Here is a 19,904-nt window from a genome sequence, read left to right as displayed (position 1 = left end):
AGTGCCTTCAAGCTCCTTGTCCTCATCAAAAACACATCCAACAACATTACAGGAATCATCATCAACAGAGCTTCCAACAACAGCATATCCAACATTGACATCTGCTTCATCTGTTAGTGTGTCCCCATCTGAAAACCACCTAACAACAACACCACTATCATCACCAACTCAGTCCTCAGCAGAGACCTATCCAACAACACAAACATCCACAAACAAACCTTCATCAGAAACACACCCGACAACAGTGGAATCGTCAAGCACACAGCATTCAACGCAAACACATCAAAGTTCAACAGAAGTTTCATCAGTCACTGTGTCGCCAGTTGAATCCCACTCCACAAGCTCATCATTTTCATTGGTTACTCAATCCCCATCAGAAACACGTTCAACATCTGCACAAGCATCAGTGACAACTGAAACTTCATTGGAATCCCATCCAACTACAGAGGCATCTCGAATCACAATGTCCCCTTCAGAAAGACAGCCAACAGCACATGAATCATCAAGTACAGAGCAGTCAACACAAACTCATGGAACAACATCAGAAATTCCCTCAGAAAGTGCGTCCTCATCAAAAACCCTCGCAACAGCAACAACATCACCTTTGGTCACTGGGAGCTCAGCGGTAACTTATTCTCAATCATCGCAAATCACATCCTCCAACAAATCTGCAACAGTATCACATCCAACTACAGAAGAATCATCGATCACTGTCTCCTCACCTGAAACACGTCAGACAAATACACAGGAACCTTTTACATCGGCATATCCAAAGACAACACAAGCTTCAACAGAAACTATTTTGACAACAGAAACACATTTAACAACACCAATCTCAAAGGAAACGGAGCCTCCATCAGTAACCTACCCACGCACAACAGAAGGCTCATCCACAACAGAATTTTCCTCACCAACACCGAATGGTAGACAGGCATCAGCAGCCACATTGTCCACAGCTGAAACACGGTCAGAAACGCAGGAATCAATAAGAACGGAGCATTCAACACAAACCAATGCAAACACGACACAGAATTCTTCAGAAAGTGTGACTGTTTCAGAACCACATTTTACAACGCAATTTTCAGTCACAACACATTCCTCATCGGAATCATATTCCACATCAGTGAAAGCTTCCTCAACAACAGAACCTTCATCAGAATCACATCCTACAATAGCAGCATCCACGATGGCCACATCCTCTCTGGAAACAACTCCAAAAACCCAGCAATCTTCAAGAACTGAACTATCATCACAATCCAATCCAAGCACAACCAATGTTTCATCAGTCACTGAGTCCTCTTCAGAAACACATTTAACAACATCAAGTTTATCACAGGTAACTGAGTCCTCAACAGAAACATACTCCAGTTCGACGCCGGTTTCATCAAAAACTGAATCACCCTCAGAGAGCCATCAGACCACAGAAGTGCCTTCAAGCTCCTTGTCCTCATCAAAAACACATCCAACAACATTACAGGAATCATCATCAACAGAGCTTCCAACAACAGCATATCCAACATTGACATCTGCTTCATCTGTTAGTGTGTCCCCATCTGAAACCCACCTAACAACAACACCACTATCATCGCCAACTCAGTCCTCAGCAGAGACCTATCCAACAACACAAACATCCACAAACAAACCTTCATCAGAAACACACCCGACAACAGTGGAATCGTCAAGCACACAGCATTCAACGCAAACACATCAAAGTTCAACAGAAGTTTCATCAGTCACTGTGTCGCCAGTTGAATCCCACTCCACAAGCTCATCATTTTCATTGGTTACTCAATCCCCATCAGAAACACGTTCAACATCTGCACAAGCATCAGTGACAACTGAAACTTCATTGGAATCCCATCCAACTACAGAGGCATCTCGAATCACAATGTCCCCTTCAGAAAGACAGCCAACAGCACATGAATCATCAAGTACAGAGCAGTCAACACAAACTCATGGAACAACATCAGAAATTCCCTCAGAAAGTGCGTCCTCATCAAAAATCCTCGCAACAGCAACAACGTCACCTTTGGTCACTGGGAGCTCAGCGGTAACTTATTCTCAATCATCGCAAATCACATCCTCCAACAAATCTGCAACAGTATCACATCCAACTACAGAAGAATCATCGATCACTGTCTCCTCACCTGAAACACGTCAGACAAATACACAGGAACCTTTTACATCGGCATATCCAAAGACAACACAAGCTTCAACAGAAACTATTTTGACAACAGAAACACATTTAACAACACCAATCTCAAAGGAAACGGAGCCTCCATCAGTAACCTACCCACGCACAACAGAAGGCTCATCCACAACAGAATTTTCCTCACCAACACCGAATGGTAGACAGGCATCAGCAGCCACATTGTCCACAGCTGAAACACGGTCAGAAACGCAGGAATCAATAAGAACGGAGCATTCAACACAAACCAATGCAAACACGACACAGAATTCTTCAGAAAGTGTGACTGTTTCAGAACCACATTTTACAACGCAATTTTCAGTCACAACACATTCCTCATCGGAATCATATTCCACATCAGTGAAAGCTTCCTCAACAACAGAACCTTCATCAGAATCACATCCTACAATAGCAGCATCCACGATGGCCACATCCTCTCTGGAAACAACTCCAAAAACCCAGCAATCTTCAAGAACTGAACTATCATCACAATCCAATCCAAGCACAACCAATGTTTCATCAGTCACTGAGTCCTCTTCAGAAACACATTTAACAACATCAAGTTTATCACAGGTAACTGAGTCCTCAACAGAAACATACTCCAGTTCGACGCCGGTTTCATCAAAAACTGAATCACCCTCAGAGAGCCATCAGACCACAGAAGTGCCTTCAAACTCCTTGTCCTCATCAAAAACACATCCAACAACATTACAGGAATCATCATCAACAGAGCTTCCAACAACAGCATATCCAACATTGACATCTGCTTCATCTGTTAGTGTGTCCCCATCTGAAACCCACCTAACAACAACACCACTATCATCGCCAACTCAGTCCTCAGCAGAGACCTATCCAACAACACAAACATCCACAAACAAACCTTCATCAGAAACACACCCGACAACAGTGGAATCGTCAAGCACACAGCATTCAACGCAAACACATCAAAGTTCCACAGAAGTTTCATCAGTCACTGTGTCGCCAGTTGAATCCCACTCCACAAGCTCATCATTTTCATTGGTTACTCAATCCCCGTCAGAAACACGTTCAACATCTGCACAAGCATCAGTGACAACTGAAACTTCATTGGAATCCCATCCAACTACAGAGGCATCTCGAATCACAATGTCCCCTTCAGAAAGACAGCCAACAGCACATGAATCATCAAGTACAGAGCAGTCAACACAAACTCATGGAACAACATCAGAAATTCCCTCAGAAAGTGCGTCCTCATCAAAAACCCTCGCAACAGCAACAACGTCACCTTTGGTCACTGGGAGCTCAGCGGTAACTTATTCTCAATCATCGCAAATCACATCCTCCAACAAATCTGCAACAGTATCACATCCAACTACAGAAGAATCATCGATCACTGTCTCCTCACCTGAAACACGTCAGACAAATACACAGGAACCTTTTACATCGGCATATCCAAAGACAACACAAGCTTCAACAGAAACTATTTTGACAACAGAAACACATTTACCAACACCAATCTCAAAGGAAACGGAGCCTCCATCAGTAACCTACCCACGCACAACAGAAGGCTCATCCACAACAGAATTTTCCTCACCAACACCGAATGGTAGACAGGCATCAGCAGCCACATTGTCCACAGCTGAAACACGGTCAGAAACGCAGGAATCAATAAGAACGGAGCATTCAACACAAACCAATGCAAACACGACACAGAATTCTTCAGAAAGTGTGACTGTTTCAGAACCACATTTTACAACGCAATTTTCAGTCACAACACATTCCTCATCGGAATCATATTCCACATCAGTGAAAGCTTCCTCAACAACAGAACCTTCATCAGAATCACATCCTACAATAGCAGCATCCACGATGGCCACATCCTCTCTGGAAACAACTCCAAAAACCCAGCAATCTTCAAGAACTGAACTATCATCACAATCCAATCCAAGCACAACCAATGTTTCATCAGTCACTGAGTCCTCTTCAGAAACACATTTAACAACATCAAGTTTATCACAGGTAACTGAGTCCTCAACAGAAACATACTCCAGTTCGACGCCAGTTTCATCAAAAACTGAATCACCCTCAGAGAGCCATCAGACCACAGAAGTGCCTTCAAGCTCCTTGTCCTCATCAAAAACACATCCAACAACATTACAGGAATCATCATCAACAGAGCTTCCAACAACAGCATATCCAACATTGACATCTGCTTCATCTGTTAGTGTGTCCCCATCTGAAACCCACCTAACAACAACACCACTATCATCGCCAACTCAGTCCTCAGCAGAGACCTATCCAACAACACAAACATCCACAAACAAACCTTCATCAGAAACACACCCGACAACAGTGGAATCGTCAAGCACACAGCATTCAACGCAAGTACATCAAAGCTCAACAGAAGTTTCATCAGTCACTGTGTCGCCAGTTGAATCCCACTCCACAAGCTCATCATTTTCATTGGTTACTCAATCCCCATCAGAAACACGTTCAACATCTGCACAAGCATCAGTGACAACTGAAACTTCATTGGAATCCCATCCAACTACAGAGGCATCTCGAATCACAATGTCCCCTTCAGAAAGACAGCCAACAGCACATGAATCATCAAGTACAGAGCAGTCAACACAAACTCATGGAACAACATCAGAAATTCCCTCAGAAAGTGCGTCCTCATCAAAAACCCTCGCAACAGCAACACCGTCACCTTTGGTCACTGGGAGCTCAGCGGTAACTTATTCTCAATCATCGCAAATCACATCCTCCAACAAATCTGCAACAGTATCACATCCAACTACAGAAGAATCATCGATCACTGTCTCCTCACCTGAAACACGTCAGACAAATACACAGGAACCTTTTACATCGGCATATCCAAAGACAACACAAGCTTCAACAGAAACTATTTTGACAACAGAAACACATTTAACAACACCAATCTCAAAGGAAACGGAGCCTCCATCAGTAACCTACCCACGCACAACAGAAGGCTCATCCACAACAGAATTTTCCTCACCAACACCGAATGGTAGACAGGCATCAGCAGCCACATTGTCCACAGCTGAAACACGGTCAGAAACGCAGGAATCAATAAGAACGGAGCATTCAACACAAACCAATGCAAACACGACACAGAATTCTTCAGAAAGTGTGACTGTTTCAGAACCACATTTTACAACGCAATTTTCAGTCACAACACATTCCTCATCGGAATCATATTCCACATCAGTGAAAGCTTCCTCAACAACAGAACCTTCATCAGAATCACATCCTACAATAGCAGCATCCACGATGGCCACATCCTCTCTGGAAACAACTCCAAAAACCCAGCAATCTTCAAGAACTGAACTATCATCACAATCCAATCCAAGCACAACCAATGTTTCATCAGTCACTGAGTCCTCTTCAGAAACACATTTAACAACATCAAGTTTATCACAGGTAACTGAGTCCTCAACAGAAACATACTCCAGTTCGACGCCAGTTTCATCAAAAACTGAATCACCCTCAGAGAGCCATCAGACCACAGAAGTGCCTTCAAGCTCCTTGTCCTCATCAAAAACACATCCAACAACATTACAGGAATCATCATCAACAGAGCTTCCAACAACAGCATATCCAACATTGACATCTGCTTCATCTGTTAGTGTGTCCCCATCTGAAACCCACCTAACAACAACACCACTATCATCGCCAACTCAGTCCTCAGCAGAGACCTATCCAACAACACAAACATCCACAAACAAACCTTCATCAGAAACACACCCGACAACAGTGGAATCGTCAAGCACACAGCATTCAACGCAAACACATCAAAGTTCAACAGAAGTTTCATCAGTCACTGTGTCGCCAGTTGAATCCCACTCCACAAGCTCATCATTTTCATTGGTTACTCAATCCCCGTCAGAAACACGTTCAACATCTGCACAAGCATCAGTGACAACTGAAACTTCATTGGAATCCCATCCAACTACAGAGGCATCTCGAATCACAATGTCCCCTTCAGAAAGACAGCCAACAGCACATGAATCATCAAGTACAGAGCAGTCAACACAAACTCATGGAACAACATCAGAAATTCCCTCAGAAAGTGCGTCCTCATCAAAAATCCTCGCAACAGCAACAACGTCACCTTTGGTCACTGGGAGCTCAGCGGTAACTTATTCTCAATCATCGCAAATCACATCCTCCAACAAATCTGCAACAGTATCACATCCAACTACAGAAGAATCATCGATCACTGTCTCCTCACCTGAAACACGTCAGACAAATACACAGGAACCTTTTACATCGGCATATCCAAAGACAACACAAGCTTCAACAGAAACTATTTTGACAACAGAAACACATTTAACAACACCAATCTCAAAGGAAACGGAGCCTCCATCAGTAACCTACCCACGCACAACAGAAGGCTCATCCACAACAGAATTTTCCTCACCAACACCGAATGGTAGACAGGCATCAGCAGCCACATTGTCCACAGCTGAAACACGGTCAGAAACGCAGGAATCAATAAGAACGGAGCATTCAACACAAACCAATGCAAACACGACACAGAATTCTTCAGAAAGTGTGACTGTTTCAGAACCACATTTTACAACGCAATTTTCAGTCACAACACATTCCTCATCGGAATCATATTCCACATCAGTGAAAGCTTCCTCAACAACAGAACCTTCATCAGAATCACATCCTACAATAGCAGCATCCACGATGGCCACATCCTCTCTGGAAAAACAACTCCAAAAACCCAGCAATCTTCAAGAACTGAACTATCATCACAATCCAATCCAAGCACAACCAATGTTTCATCAGTCACTGAGTCCTCTTCAGAAACACATTTAACAACATCAAGTTTATCACAGGTAACTGAGCCCTCAACAGAAACAAACTCCAGTTCGACGCCAGTTTCATCAAAAACTGAATCACCCTCAGAGAGCCATCAGACCACAGAAGTGCCTTCAAGCTCCTTGTCCTCATCAAAAACACATCCAACAACATTACAGGAATCATCATCAACAGAGCTTCCAACAACAGCATATCCAACATTGACATCTGCTTCATCTGTTAGTGTGTCCCCATCTGAAACCCACCTAACAACAACACCACTATCATCGCCAACTCAGTCCTCAGCAGAGACCTATCCAACAACACAAACATCCACAAACAAACCTTCATCAGAAACACACCCGACAACAGTGGAATCGTCAAGCACACAGCATTCAACGCAAACACATCGAAGCTCAACGGAAGTTTCACCAGTCACTGTGTCGCCAGTTGAATCCCACTCCACAAGCTCATCATTTTCATTGGTTACTCAATCCCCATCAGAAACACGTTCAACATCTGCACAAGCATCAGTGACAACTGAAACTTCATTGGAATCCCATCCAACTACAGAGGCATCTCGAATCACAATGTCCCCTTCAGAAAGACAGCCAACAGCACATGAATCATCAAGTACAGAGCAGTCAACACAAACTCATGGAACAACATCAGAAATTCCCTCAGAAAGTGCGTCCTCATCAAAAACCCTCGCAACAGCAACAACGTCACCTTTGGTCACTGGGAGCTCAGCGGTAACTTATTCTCAATCATCGCAAATCACATCCTCCAACAAATCTGCAACAGTATCACATCCAACTACAGAAGAATCATCGATCACTGTCTCCTCACCTGAAACACGTCAGACAAATACACAGGAACCTTTTACATCGGCATATCCAAAGACAACACAAGCTTCAACAGAAACTATTTTGACAACAGAAACACATTTATCAACACCAATCTCAAAGGAAACGGAGCCTCCATCAGTAACCTACCCACGCACAACAGAAGGCTCATCCACAACAGAATTTTCCTCACCAACACCGAATGGTAGACAGGCATCAGCAGCCACATTGTCCACAGCTGAAACACGGTCAGAAACGCAGGAATCAATAAGAACGGAGCATTCAACACAAACCAATGCAAACACGACACAGAATTCTTCAGAAAGTGTGACTGTTTCAGAACCACATTTTACAACGCAATTTTCAGTCACAACACATTCCTCATCGGAATCATATTCCACATCAGTGAAAGCTTCCTCAACAACAGAACCTTCATCAGAATCACATCCTACAATAGCAGCATCCACGATGGCCACATCCTCTCTGGAAACAACTCCAAAAACCCAGCAATCTTCAAGAACTGAACTATCATCACAATCCAATCCAAGCACAACCAATGTTTCATCAGTCACTGAGTCCTCTTCAGAAACACATTTAACAACATCAAGTTTATCACAGGTAACTGAGTCCTCAACAGAAACATACTCCAGTTCGACGCCAGTTTCATCAAAAACTGAATCACCCTCAGAGAGCCATCAGACCCCAGAAGTGCCTTCAAGCTCCTTGTCCTCATCAAAAACACATCAAACAACATTACAGGAATCATCATCAACAAAGCTTCCAACAACAGCATATCCAACATTGACATCTGCTTCATCTGTTAGTGTGTCCCCATCTGAAACCCACCTAACAACAACACCACTATCATCGCCAACTCAGTCCTCAGCAGAGACCTATCCAACAACACAAACATCCACAAACAAACCTTCATCAGAAACACACCCGACAACAGTGGAATCGTCAAGCACACAGCATTCAACGCAAACACATCAAAGCTCAACAGAAGTTTCATCAGTCACTGTGTCGCCAGTTGAATCCCACTCCACAAGCTCATCATTTTCATTGTTTACTCAATCCCCATCAGAAACACGTTCAACATCTGCACAAGCATCAGTGACAACTGAAACTTCATTGGAATCCCATCCAACTACAGAGGCATCTCGAATCACAATGTCCCCTTCAGAAAGACAGCCAACAGCACATGAATCATCAAGTACAGAGCAGTCAACACAAACTCATGGAACAACATCAGAAATTCCCTCAGAAAGTGCGTCCTCATCAAAAACCCTCGCAACAGCAACAACGTCACCTTTGGTCACTGGGAGCTCAGCGGTAACTTATTCTCAATCATCGCAAATCACATCCTCCAACAAATCTGCAACAGTATCACATCCAACTACAGAAGAATCATCGATCACTGTCTCCTCACCTGAAACACGTCAGACAAATACACAGGAACCTTTTACATCAGCATATCCAAAGACAACACAAGCTTCAACAGAAACTATTTTGACAACAGAAACACATTTAACAACACCAATCTCAAAGGAAACGGAGCCTCCATCAGTAACCTACCCACGCACAACAGAAGGCTTATCCACAACAGAATTTTCCTCACCAACACCGAATTCTAGACAGGCATCAGCAGCCACATTGTCCACAGCTGAAACACGGTCAGAAACGCAGGAATCAATAAGAACGGAGCATTCAACACAAACCAATGCAAACACGACACAGAATTCTTCAGAAAGTGTGACTGTTTCAGAACCACATTTTACAACGCAATTTTCAGTCACAACACATTCCTCATCGGAATCATATTCCACATCAGTGAAAGCTTCCTCAACAACAGAACCTTCATCAGAATCACATCCTACAATAGCAGCATCCACGATGGCCACATCCTCTCTGGAAACAACTCCAAAAACCCAGCAATCTTCAAGAACTGAACTATCATCACAATCCAATCCAAGCACAACCAATGTTTCATCAGTCACTGAGTCCTCTTCAGAAACACATTTAACAACATCAAGTTTATCACAGGTAACTGAGTCCTCAACAGAAACATATTCCAGTTCGACGCCGGTTTCATCAAAAACTGAATCACCCTCAGAGAGCCATCAGACCACAGAAGTGCCTTCAAGCTCCTTGTCCTCATCAAAAACACATCCAACAACATTACAGGAATCATCATCAACAGAGCTTCCAACAACAGCATATCCAACATTGACATCTGCTTCATCTGTTAGTGTGTCCCCATCTGAAACCCACCTAACAACAACACCACTATCATCGCCAACTCAGTCCTCAGCAGAGACCTATCCAACAACACAAACATCCACAAACAAACCTTCATCAGAAACACACCCGACAACAGTGGAATCGTCAAGCACACAGCATTCAACGCAAACACATCAAAGCTCAACGGAAGTTTCATCAGTCACTGTGTCGCCAGTTGAATCCCACTCCACAAGCTCATCATTTTCATTGGTTACTCAATCCCCATCAGAAACACGTTCAACATCTGCACAAGCATCAGTGACAACTGAAACTTCATTGGAATCCCATCCAACTACAGAGGCATCTCGAATCACAATGTCCCCTTCAGAAAGACAGCCAACAGCACATGAATCATCAAGTACAGAGCAGTCAACACAAACTCATGGAACAACATCAGAAATTCCCTCAGAAAGTGCGTCCTCATCAAAAATCCTCGCAACAGCAACAACGTCACCTTTGGTCACTGGGAGCTCAGCGGTAACTTATTCTCAATCATCGCAAATCACATCCTCCAACAAATCTGCAACAGTATCACATCCAACTACAGAAGAATCATCGATCACTGTCTCCTCACCTGAAACACGTCAGACAAATACACAGGAACCTTTTACATCAGCATATCCAAAGACAACACAAGCTTCAACAGAAACTATTTTGACAACAGAAACACATTTAACAACACCAATCTCAAAGGAAACGGAGCCTCCATCAGTAACCTACCCACGCACAACAGAAGGCTTATCCACAACAGAATTTTCCTCACCAACACCGAATGGTAGACAGGCATCAGCAGCCACATTGTCCACAGCTGAAACACGGTCAGAAACGCAGGAATCAATAAGAACGGAGCATTCAACACAAACCAATGCAAACACGACACAGAATTCTTCAGAAAGTGTGACTGTTTCAGAACCACATTTTACAACGCAATTTTCAGTCACAACACATTCCTCATCGGAATCATATTCCACATCAGTGAAAGCTTCCTCAACAACAGAACCTTCATCAGAATCACATCCTACAATAGCAGCATCCACGATGGCCACATCCTCTCTGGAAACAACTCCAAAAACCCAGCAATCTTCAAGAACTGAACTATCATCACAATCCAATCCAAGCACAACCAATGTTTCATCAGTCACTGAGTCCTCTTCAGAAACACATTTAACAACATCAAGTTTATCACAGGTAACTGAGTCCTCAACAGAAACATACTCCAGTTCGACGCCAGTTTCATCAAAAACTGAATCACCCTCAGAGAGCCATCAGACCACAGAAGTGCCTTCAAGCTCCTTGTCCTCATCAAAAACACATCCAACAACATTACAGGAATCATCATCAACAGAGCTTCCAACAACAGCATATCCAACATTGACATCTGCTTCATCTGATAGTGTGTCCCCATCTGAAACCCACCTAACAACAACACCACTATCATCGCCAACTCAGTCCTCAGCAGAGACCTATCCAACAACACAAACATCCACAAACAAACCTTCATCAGAAACACACCCGACAACAGTGGAATCGTCAAGCACACAGCATTCAACGCAAACACATCAAAGCTCAACAGAAGTTTCATCAGTCACTGTGTCGCCAGTTGAATCCCACTCCACAAGCTCATCATTTTCATTGGTTACTCAATCCCCATCAGAAACACGTTCAACATCTGCACAAGCATCAGTGACAACTGAAACTTCATCGGAATCCCATCCAACTACAGAGGCATCTCGAATCACAATGTCCCCTTCAGAAAGACAGCCAACAGCACATGAATCATCAAGTACAGAGCAGTCAACACAAACTCATGGAACAACATCAGAAATTCCCTCAGAAAGTGCGTCCTCATCAAAAACCCTCGCAACAGCAACAACGTCACCTTTGGTCACTGGGAGCTCAGCGGTAACTTATTCTCAATCATCGCAAATCACATCCTCCAACAAATCTGCAACAGTATCACATCCAACTACAGAAGAATCATCGATCACTGTCTCCTCACCTGAAACACGTCAGACAAATACACAGGAACCTTTTACATCAGCATATCCAAAGACAACACAAGCTTCAACAGAAACTATTTTGACAACAGAAACACATTTAACAACACCAATCTCAAAGGAAACGGAGCCTCCATCAGTAACCTACCCACGCACAACAGAAGGCTCATCCACAACAGAATTTTCCTCACCAACACCGAATGGTAGACAGGCATCAGCAGCCACATTGTCCACAGCTGAAACACGGTCAGAAACGCAGGAATCAATAAGAACGGAGCATTCAACACAAACCAATGCAAACACGACACAGAATTCTTCAGAAAGTGTGACTGTTTCAGAACCACATTTTACAACGCAATTTTCAGTCACAACACATTCCTCATCGGAATCATATTCCACATCAGTGAAAGCTTCCTCAACAACAGAACCTTCATCAGAATCACATCCTACAATAGCAGCATCCACGATGGCCACATCCTCTCTGGAAACAACTCCAAAAACCCAGCAATCTTCAAGAACTGAACTATCATCACAATCCAATCCAAGCACAACCAATGTTTCATCAGTCACTGAGTCCTCTTCAGAAACACATTTAACAACATCAAGTTTATCACAGGTAACTGAGTCCTCAACAGAAACATACTCCAGTTCGACGCCAGTTTCATCAAAAACTGAATCACCCTCAGAGAGCCATCAGACCACAGAAGTGCCTTCAAGCTCCTTGTCCTCATCAAAAACACATCCAACAACATTACAGGAATCATCATCAACAGAGCTTCCAACAACAGCATATCCAACATTGACATCTGCTTCATCTGTTAGTGTGTCCCCATCTGAAACCCACCTAACAACAACACCACTATCATCGCCAACTCAGTCCTCAGCAGAGACCTATCCAACAACACAAACATCCACAAACAAACCTTCATCAGAAACACATCCGACAACAGTGGAATCGTCAAGCACACAGCATTCAACGCAAACACATCAAAGCTCAACAGAAGTTTCATCAGTCACTGTGTCGCCAGTTGAATCCCACTCCACAAGCTCATCATTTTCATTGGTTACTCAATCCCCGTCAGAAACACGTTCAACATCTGCACAAGCATCAGTGACAACTGAAACTTCATCGGAATCCCATCCAACTACAGAGGCATCTCGAATCACAATGTCCCCTTCAGAAAGACAGCCAACAGCACATGAATCATCAAGTACAGAGCAGTCAACACAAACTCATGGAACAACATCAGAAATTCCCTCAGAAAGTGCGTCCTCATCAAAAACCCTCGCAACAGCAACAACGTCACCTTTGGTCACTGGGAGCTCAGCGGTAACTTATTCTCAATCATCGCAAATCACATCCTCCAACAAATCTGCAACAGTATCACATCCAACTACAGAAGAATCATCGATCACTGTCTCCTCACCTGAAACACGTCAGACAAATACACAGGAACCTTTTACATCAGCATATCCAAAGACAACACAAGCTTCAACAGAAACTATTTTGACAACAGAAACACATTTAACAACACCAATCTCAAAGGAAACTGAGCCTCCATCAGTAACCTACCCACGCACAACAGAAGGCTCATCCACAACAGAATTTTCCTCACCAACACCGAATGGTAGACAGGCATCAGCAGCCACATTGTCCACAGCTGAAACACGGTCAGAAACGCAGGAATCAATAAGAACGGAGCATTCAACACAAACCAATGCAAACACGACACAGAATTCTTCAGAAAGTGTGACTGTTTCAGAACCACATTTTACAACGCAATTTTCAGTCACAACACATTCCTCATCGGAATCATATTCCACATCAGTGAAAGCTTCCTCAACAACAGAACCTTCATCAGAATCACATCCTACAATAGCAGCATCCACGATGGCCACATCCTCTCTGGAAACAACTCCAAAAACCCAGCAATCTTCAAGAACTGAACTATCATCACAATCCAATCCAAGCACAACCAATGTTTCATCAGTCACTGAGTCCTCTTCAGAAACACATTTAACAACATCAAGTTTATCACAGGTAACTGAGTCCTCAACAGAAACATACTCCAGTTCGACGCCAGTTTCATCAAAAACTGAATCACCCTCAGAGAGCCATCAGACCACAGAAGTGCCTTCAAGCTCCTTGTCCTCATCAAAAACACATCCAACAACATTACAGGAATCATCATCAACAGAGCTTCCAACAACAGCATATCCAACATTGACATCTGCTTCATCTGTTAGTGTGTCCCCATCTGAAACCCACCTAACAACAACACCACTATCAGCGCCAACTCAGTCCTCAGCAGAGACCTATCCAAACACACAAACATCCACAAACAAACCTTCATCAGAACCACATCCAACAACAGTGGAATCGTCAAGCACACAGCATTCAACGCAAACACATCAAAGTTCAACAGAAGTTTCATCAGTCACTGTGTCGCCAGTTGAATCCCACTCCACAAGCTCATCATTTTCATTGGTTACTCAATCCCCGTCAGAAACACGTTCAACATCTGCACAAGCATCAGTGACAACTGGAACTTCATCGGAATCCCATCCAACTACAGAGGCATCTCGAATCACAATGTCCCCTTCAGAAAGACAGCCAACAGCACATGAATCATCAAGTACAGAGCAGTCAACACAAACTCATGGAACAACATCAGAAATTCCCTCAGAAAGTGCGTCCTCATCAAAAACCCTCGCAACAGCAACAACGTCACCTTTGGTCACTGGGAGCTCAGCGGTAACTTATTCTCAATCATCGCAAATCACATCCTCCAACAAATCTGCAACAGTATCACATCCAACTACAGAAGAATCATCGATCACTGCCTCCTCACCTGAAACACGTCAGACAAATACACAGGAACCTTTTACATCGGCATATCCAAAGACAACACAAGCTTCAACAGAAACTATTTTGACAACAGAAACACATTTAACAACACCAATCTCAAAGGAAACGGAGCCTCCATCAGTAACCTACCCACGCACAACAGAAGGCTCATCCACAACAGAATTTTCCTCACCAACACCGAATGGTAGACAGGCATCAGCAGCCACATTGTCCACAGCTGAAACACGGTCAGAAACGCAGGAATCAATAAGAACGGAGCATTCAACACAAACCAATGCAAACACGACACAGAATTCTTCAGAAAGTGTGACTGTTTCAGAACCACATTTTACAACGCAATTTTCAGTCACAACACATTCATCATCGGAATCATATTCCACAACAGTGAAAGCTTCCTCAACAACAGAACCTTCATCAGAATCACATCCTACAATAGCAGCATCCACGATGGCCACATCCTCTCTGGAAACAACTCCAAAAACCCAGCAATCTTCAAGAACTGAACTATCATCACAATCCAATCCAAGCACAACCAATGTTTCATCAGTCACTGAGTCCTCTTCAGAAACACATTTAACAACATCAAGTTTATCACAGGTAACTGAGTCCTCAACAGAAACATACTCCAGTTCGACGCCGGTTTCATCAAAAACTGAATCACCCTCAGAGAGCCATCAGACCACAGAAGTGCCTTCAAGCTCCTTGTCCTCATCAAAAACACATCCAACAACATTACAGGAATCATCATCAACAGAGCTTCCAACAACAGCATATCCAACATTGACATCTGCTTCATCTGTTAGTGTGTCCCCATCTGAAACCCACCTAACAACAACACCACTATCATCGCCAACTCAGTCCTCAGCAGAGACCTATCCAACAACACAAACATCCACAAACAAACCTTCATCAGAAACACACCCGACAACAGTGGAATCGTCAAGCACACAGCATTCAACGCAAACACATCAAAGCTCAACAGAAGTTTCATCAGTCACTGTGTCGCCAGTTGAATCCCACTCCACAAGCTCATCATTTTCATTGGTTACTCAATCCCCGTCAGAAACACGTTCAACATCTGCACAAGCATCAGTGACAACTGAAACTTCATTGGAATCCCATCCAACTACAGAGGCATCTCGAATCACAATGTCCCCTTCAGAAAGACAGCCAACAGCACATGAATCATCAAGTACAGAGCAGTCAACACAAACTCATGGAACAACATCAGAAATTCCCTCAGAAAGTGCGTCCTCATCAAAAACCCTCGCAACAGCAACAACGTCACCTTTGGTCACTGGGAGCTCAGCGGTAACTTATTCTCAATCATCGCAAATCACATCCTCCAACAAATCTGCAACAGTATCACATCCAACTACAGAAGAATCATCGATCACTGTCTCCTCACCTGAAACACGTCAGACAAATACACAGGAACCTTTTACATCGGCATATCCAAAGACAACACAAGCTTCAACAGAAACTATTTTGACAACAGAAACACATTTAACAACACCAATCTCAAAGGAAACGGAGCCTCCATCAGTAACCTACCCACGCACAACAGAAGGCTCATCCACAACAGAATTTTCCTCACCAACACCGAATGGTAGACAGGCATCAGCAGCCACATTGTCCACAGCTGAAACACGGTCAGAAACGCAGGAATCAATAAGAACGGAGCATTCAACACAAACCAATGCAAACACGACACAGAATTCTTCAGAAAGTGTGACTGTTTCAGAACCACATTTTACAACGCAATTTTCAGTCACAACACATTCCTCATCGGAATCATATTCCACAACAGTGAAAGCTTCCTCAACAACAGAACCTTCATCAGAATCACATCCTACAATAGCAGCATCCACGATGGCCACATCCTCTCTGGAAACAACTCCAAAAACCCAGCAATCTTCAAGAACTGAACTATCATCACAATCCAATCCAAGCACAACCAATGTTTCATCAGTCACTGAGTCCTCTTCAGAAACACATTTAACAACATCAGGTTTATCACAGGTAACTGAGTCCTCAACAGAAACATACTCCAGTTCGACCCCGGTTTCATCAAAAACTGAATCACCCTCAGAGAGCCATCAGACCACAGAAGTGCCTTCAAGCTCCTTGTCCTCATCAAAAACACATCCAACAACATTACAGGAATCATCATCAACAGAGCTTCCAACAACAGCATATCCAACATTGACATCTGCTTCATCTGTTAGTGTGTCCCCATCTGAAACCCACCTAACAACAACACCACTATCATCGCCAACTCAGTCCTCAGCAGAGACCTATCCAACAACACAAACATCCACAAACAAACCTTCATCAGAAACACACCCGACAACAGTGGAATCGTCAAGCACACAGCATTCAACGCAAACACATCAAAGCTCAACAGAAGTTTCATCAGTCACTGTGTCGCCAGTTGAATCCCACTCCACAAGCTCATCATTTTCATTGGTTACTCAATCCCCGTCAGAAACACGTTCAACATCTGCACAAGCATCAGTGACAACTGAAACTTCATCGGAATCCCATCCAACTACAGAGGCATCTCGAATCACAATGTCCCCTTCAGAAAGACAGCCAACAGCACATGAATCATCAAGTACAGAGCAGTCAACACAAACTCATGGAACAACATCAGAAATTCCCTCAGAAAGTGCGTCCTCATCAAAAACCCTCACAACAGCAACAACGTCACCTTTGGTCACTGGGAGCTCAGCGGTAACTTATTCTCAATCATCGCAAATCACATCCTCCAACAAATCTGCAACAGTATCACATCCAACTACAGAAGAATCATCGATCACTGCCTCCTCACCTGAAACACGTCAGACAAATACACAGGAACCTTTTACATCGGCATATCCAAAGACAACACAAGCTTCAACAGAAACTATTTTGACAACAGAAACACATTTAACAACACCAATCTCAAAGGAAACGGAGCCTCCATCAGTAACCTACCCACGCACAACAGAAGGCTCATCCACAACAGAATTTTCCTCACCAACACCGAATGGTAGACAGGCATCAGCAGCCACATTGTCCACAGCTGAAACACGGTCAGAAACGCAGGAATCAATAAGAACGGAGCATTCAACACAAACCAATGCAAACACGACACAGAATTCTTCAGAAAGTGTGACTGTTTCAGAACCACATTTTACAACGCAATTTTCAGTCACAACACATTCCTCATCGGAATCATATTCCACAACAGTGAAAGCTTCCTCAACAACAGAACCTTCATCAGAATCACATCCTACAATAGCAGCATCCACGATGGCCACATCATCTCTGGAAACAACTCCAAAAACCCAGCAATCTTCAAGAACTGAACTATCATCACAATCCAATCCAAGCACAACCAATGTTTCATCAGTCACTGAGTCCTCTTCAGAAACACATTTAACAACATCAAGTTTATCACAGGTAACTGAGTCCTCAACAGAAACATACTCCAGTTCGACGCCGGTTTCATCAAAAACTGAATCACCCTCAGAGAGCCATCAGACCACAGAAGTGCCTTCAAGCTCCTTGTCTTCATCAAAAACACATCCAACAACATTACAGGAATCATCATCAACAGAGCTTCCAACAACAGCATATCCAACATTGACATCTGCTTCATCTGTTAGTGTGTCCCCATCTGAAACCCACCTAACAACAACACCACTATCATCGCCAACTCAGTCCTCAGCAGAGACCTATCCAACAACACAAACATCCACAAACAAACCTTCATCAGAAACACACCCGACAACAGTGGAATCGTCAAGCACACAGCATTCAACGCAAACACATCAAAGCTCAACAGAAGTTTCATCAGTCACTGTGTCGCCAGTTGAATCCCACTCCACAAGCTCATCATTTTCATTGGTTACTCAATCCCCATCAGAAACACGTTCAACATCTGCACAAGCATCAGTGACAACTGAAACTTCATTGGAATCCCATCCAACTACAGAGGCATCTCGAATCACAATGTCCCCTTCAGAAAGACAGCCAACAGCACATGAATCATCAAGTACAGAGCAGTCAACACAAACTCATGGAACAACATCAGAAATTCCCTCAGAAAGTGCGTCCTCATCAAAAACCCTCGCAACAGCAACAACGTCACCTTTGGTCACTGGGAGCTCAGCGGTAACTTATTCTCAATCATCGCAAATCACATCCTCCAACAAATCTGCAACAGTATCACATCCAACTACAGAAGAATCATCGATCACTGTCTCCTCACCTGAAACACGTCAGACAAATACACAGGAACCTTTTACATCGGCATATCCAAAGACAACACAAGCTTCAACAGAAACTATTTTGACAACAGAAACACATTTAACAACACCAATCTCAAAGGAAACGGAGCCTCCATCAGTAACCTACCCACGCACAACAGAAGGCTCATCCACAACAGAATTTTCCTCACCAACACCGAATGGTAGACAGGCATCAGCAGCCACATTGTCCACAGCTGAAACACGGTCAGAAACGCAGGAATCAATAAGAACGGAGCATTCAACACAAACCAATGCAAACACGACACAGAATTCTTCAGAAAGTGTGACTGTTTCAGAACCACATTTTACAACGCAATTTTCAGTCACAACACATTCCTCATCGGAATCATATTCCACAACAGTGAAAGCTTCCTCAACAACAGAACCTTCATCAGAATCACATCCTACAATAGCAGCATCCACGATGGCCACATCATCTCTGGAAACAACTCCAAAAACCCAGCAATCTTCAAGAACTGAACTATCATCACAATCCAATCCAAGCACAACCAATGTTTCATCAGTCACTGAGTCCTCTTCAGAAACACATTTAACAACATCAAGTTTATCACAGGTAACTGAGTCCTCAACAGAAACATACTCCAGTTCGACGCC

The 19,904-nt window shown here is 43.4% G+C and overlaps 1 protein-coding gene across 1 annotated transcript in view; it reads left to right on the top strand.

The window, feature by feature from the left end:
• The first annotated feature begins 4,036 nt into the window (after positions 1–4,036).
• Positions 4,037–19,904, top strand: part of LOC129711398 (mucin-17-like) — a 30,679-nt gene continuing 14,811 nt past the window's right edge. Inside the window, exons 1-2 of the mRNA XM_055659007.1 lie at positions 4,037–6,666; positions 6,786–19,863. Coding sequence (XP_055514982.1) covers positions 4,037–6,666; positions 6,786–19,863 — 15,708 coding nt within the window. The remainder of the gene's footprint in view (positions 6,667–6,785; positions 19,864–19,904) is intronic.

Source organism: Leucoraja erinacea, chromosome 30 (assembly GCF_028641065.1).
Source record: "Leucoraja erinacea ecotype New England chromosome 30, Leri_hhj_1, whole genome shotgun sequence".
Taxonomy (NCBI): Eukaryota; Metazoa; Chordata; class Chondrichthyes; order Rajiformes; family Rajidae; genus Leucoraja; species Leucoraja erinaceus.
The sequence above is the reverse complement of the archived record's forward strand: the minus strand, read 5'-3'. Positions and strand labels throughout refer to the sequence as shown.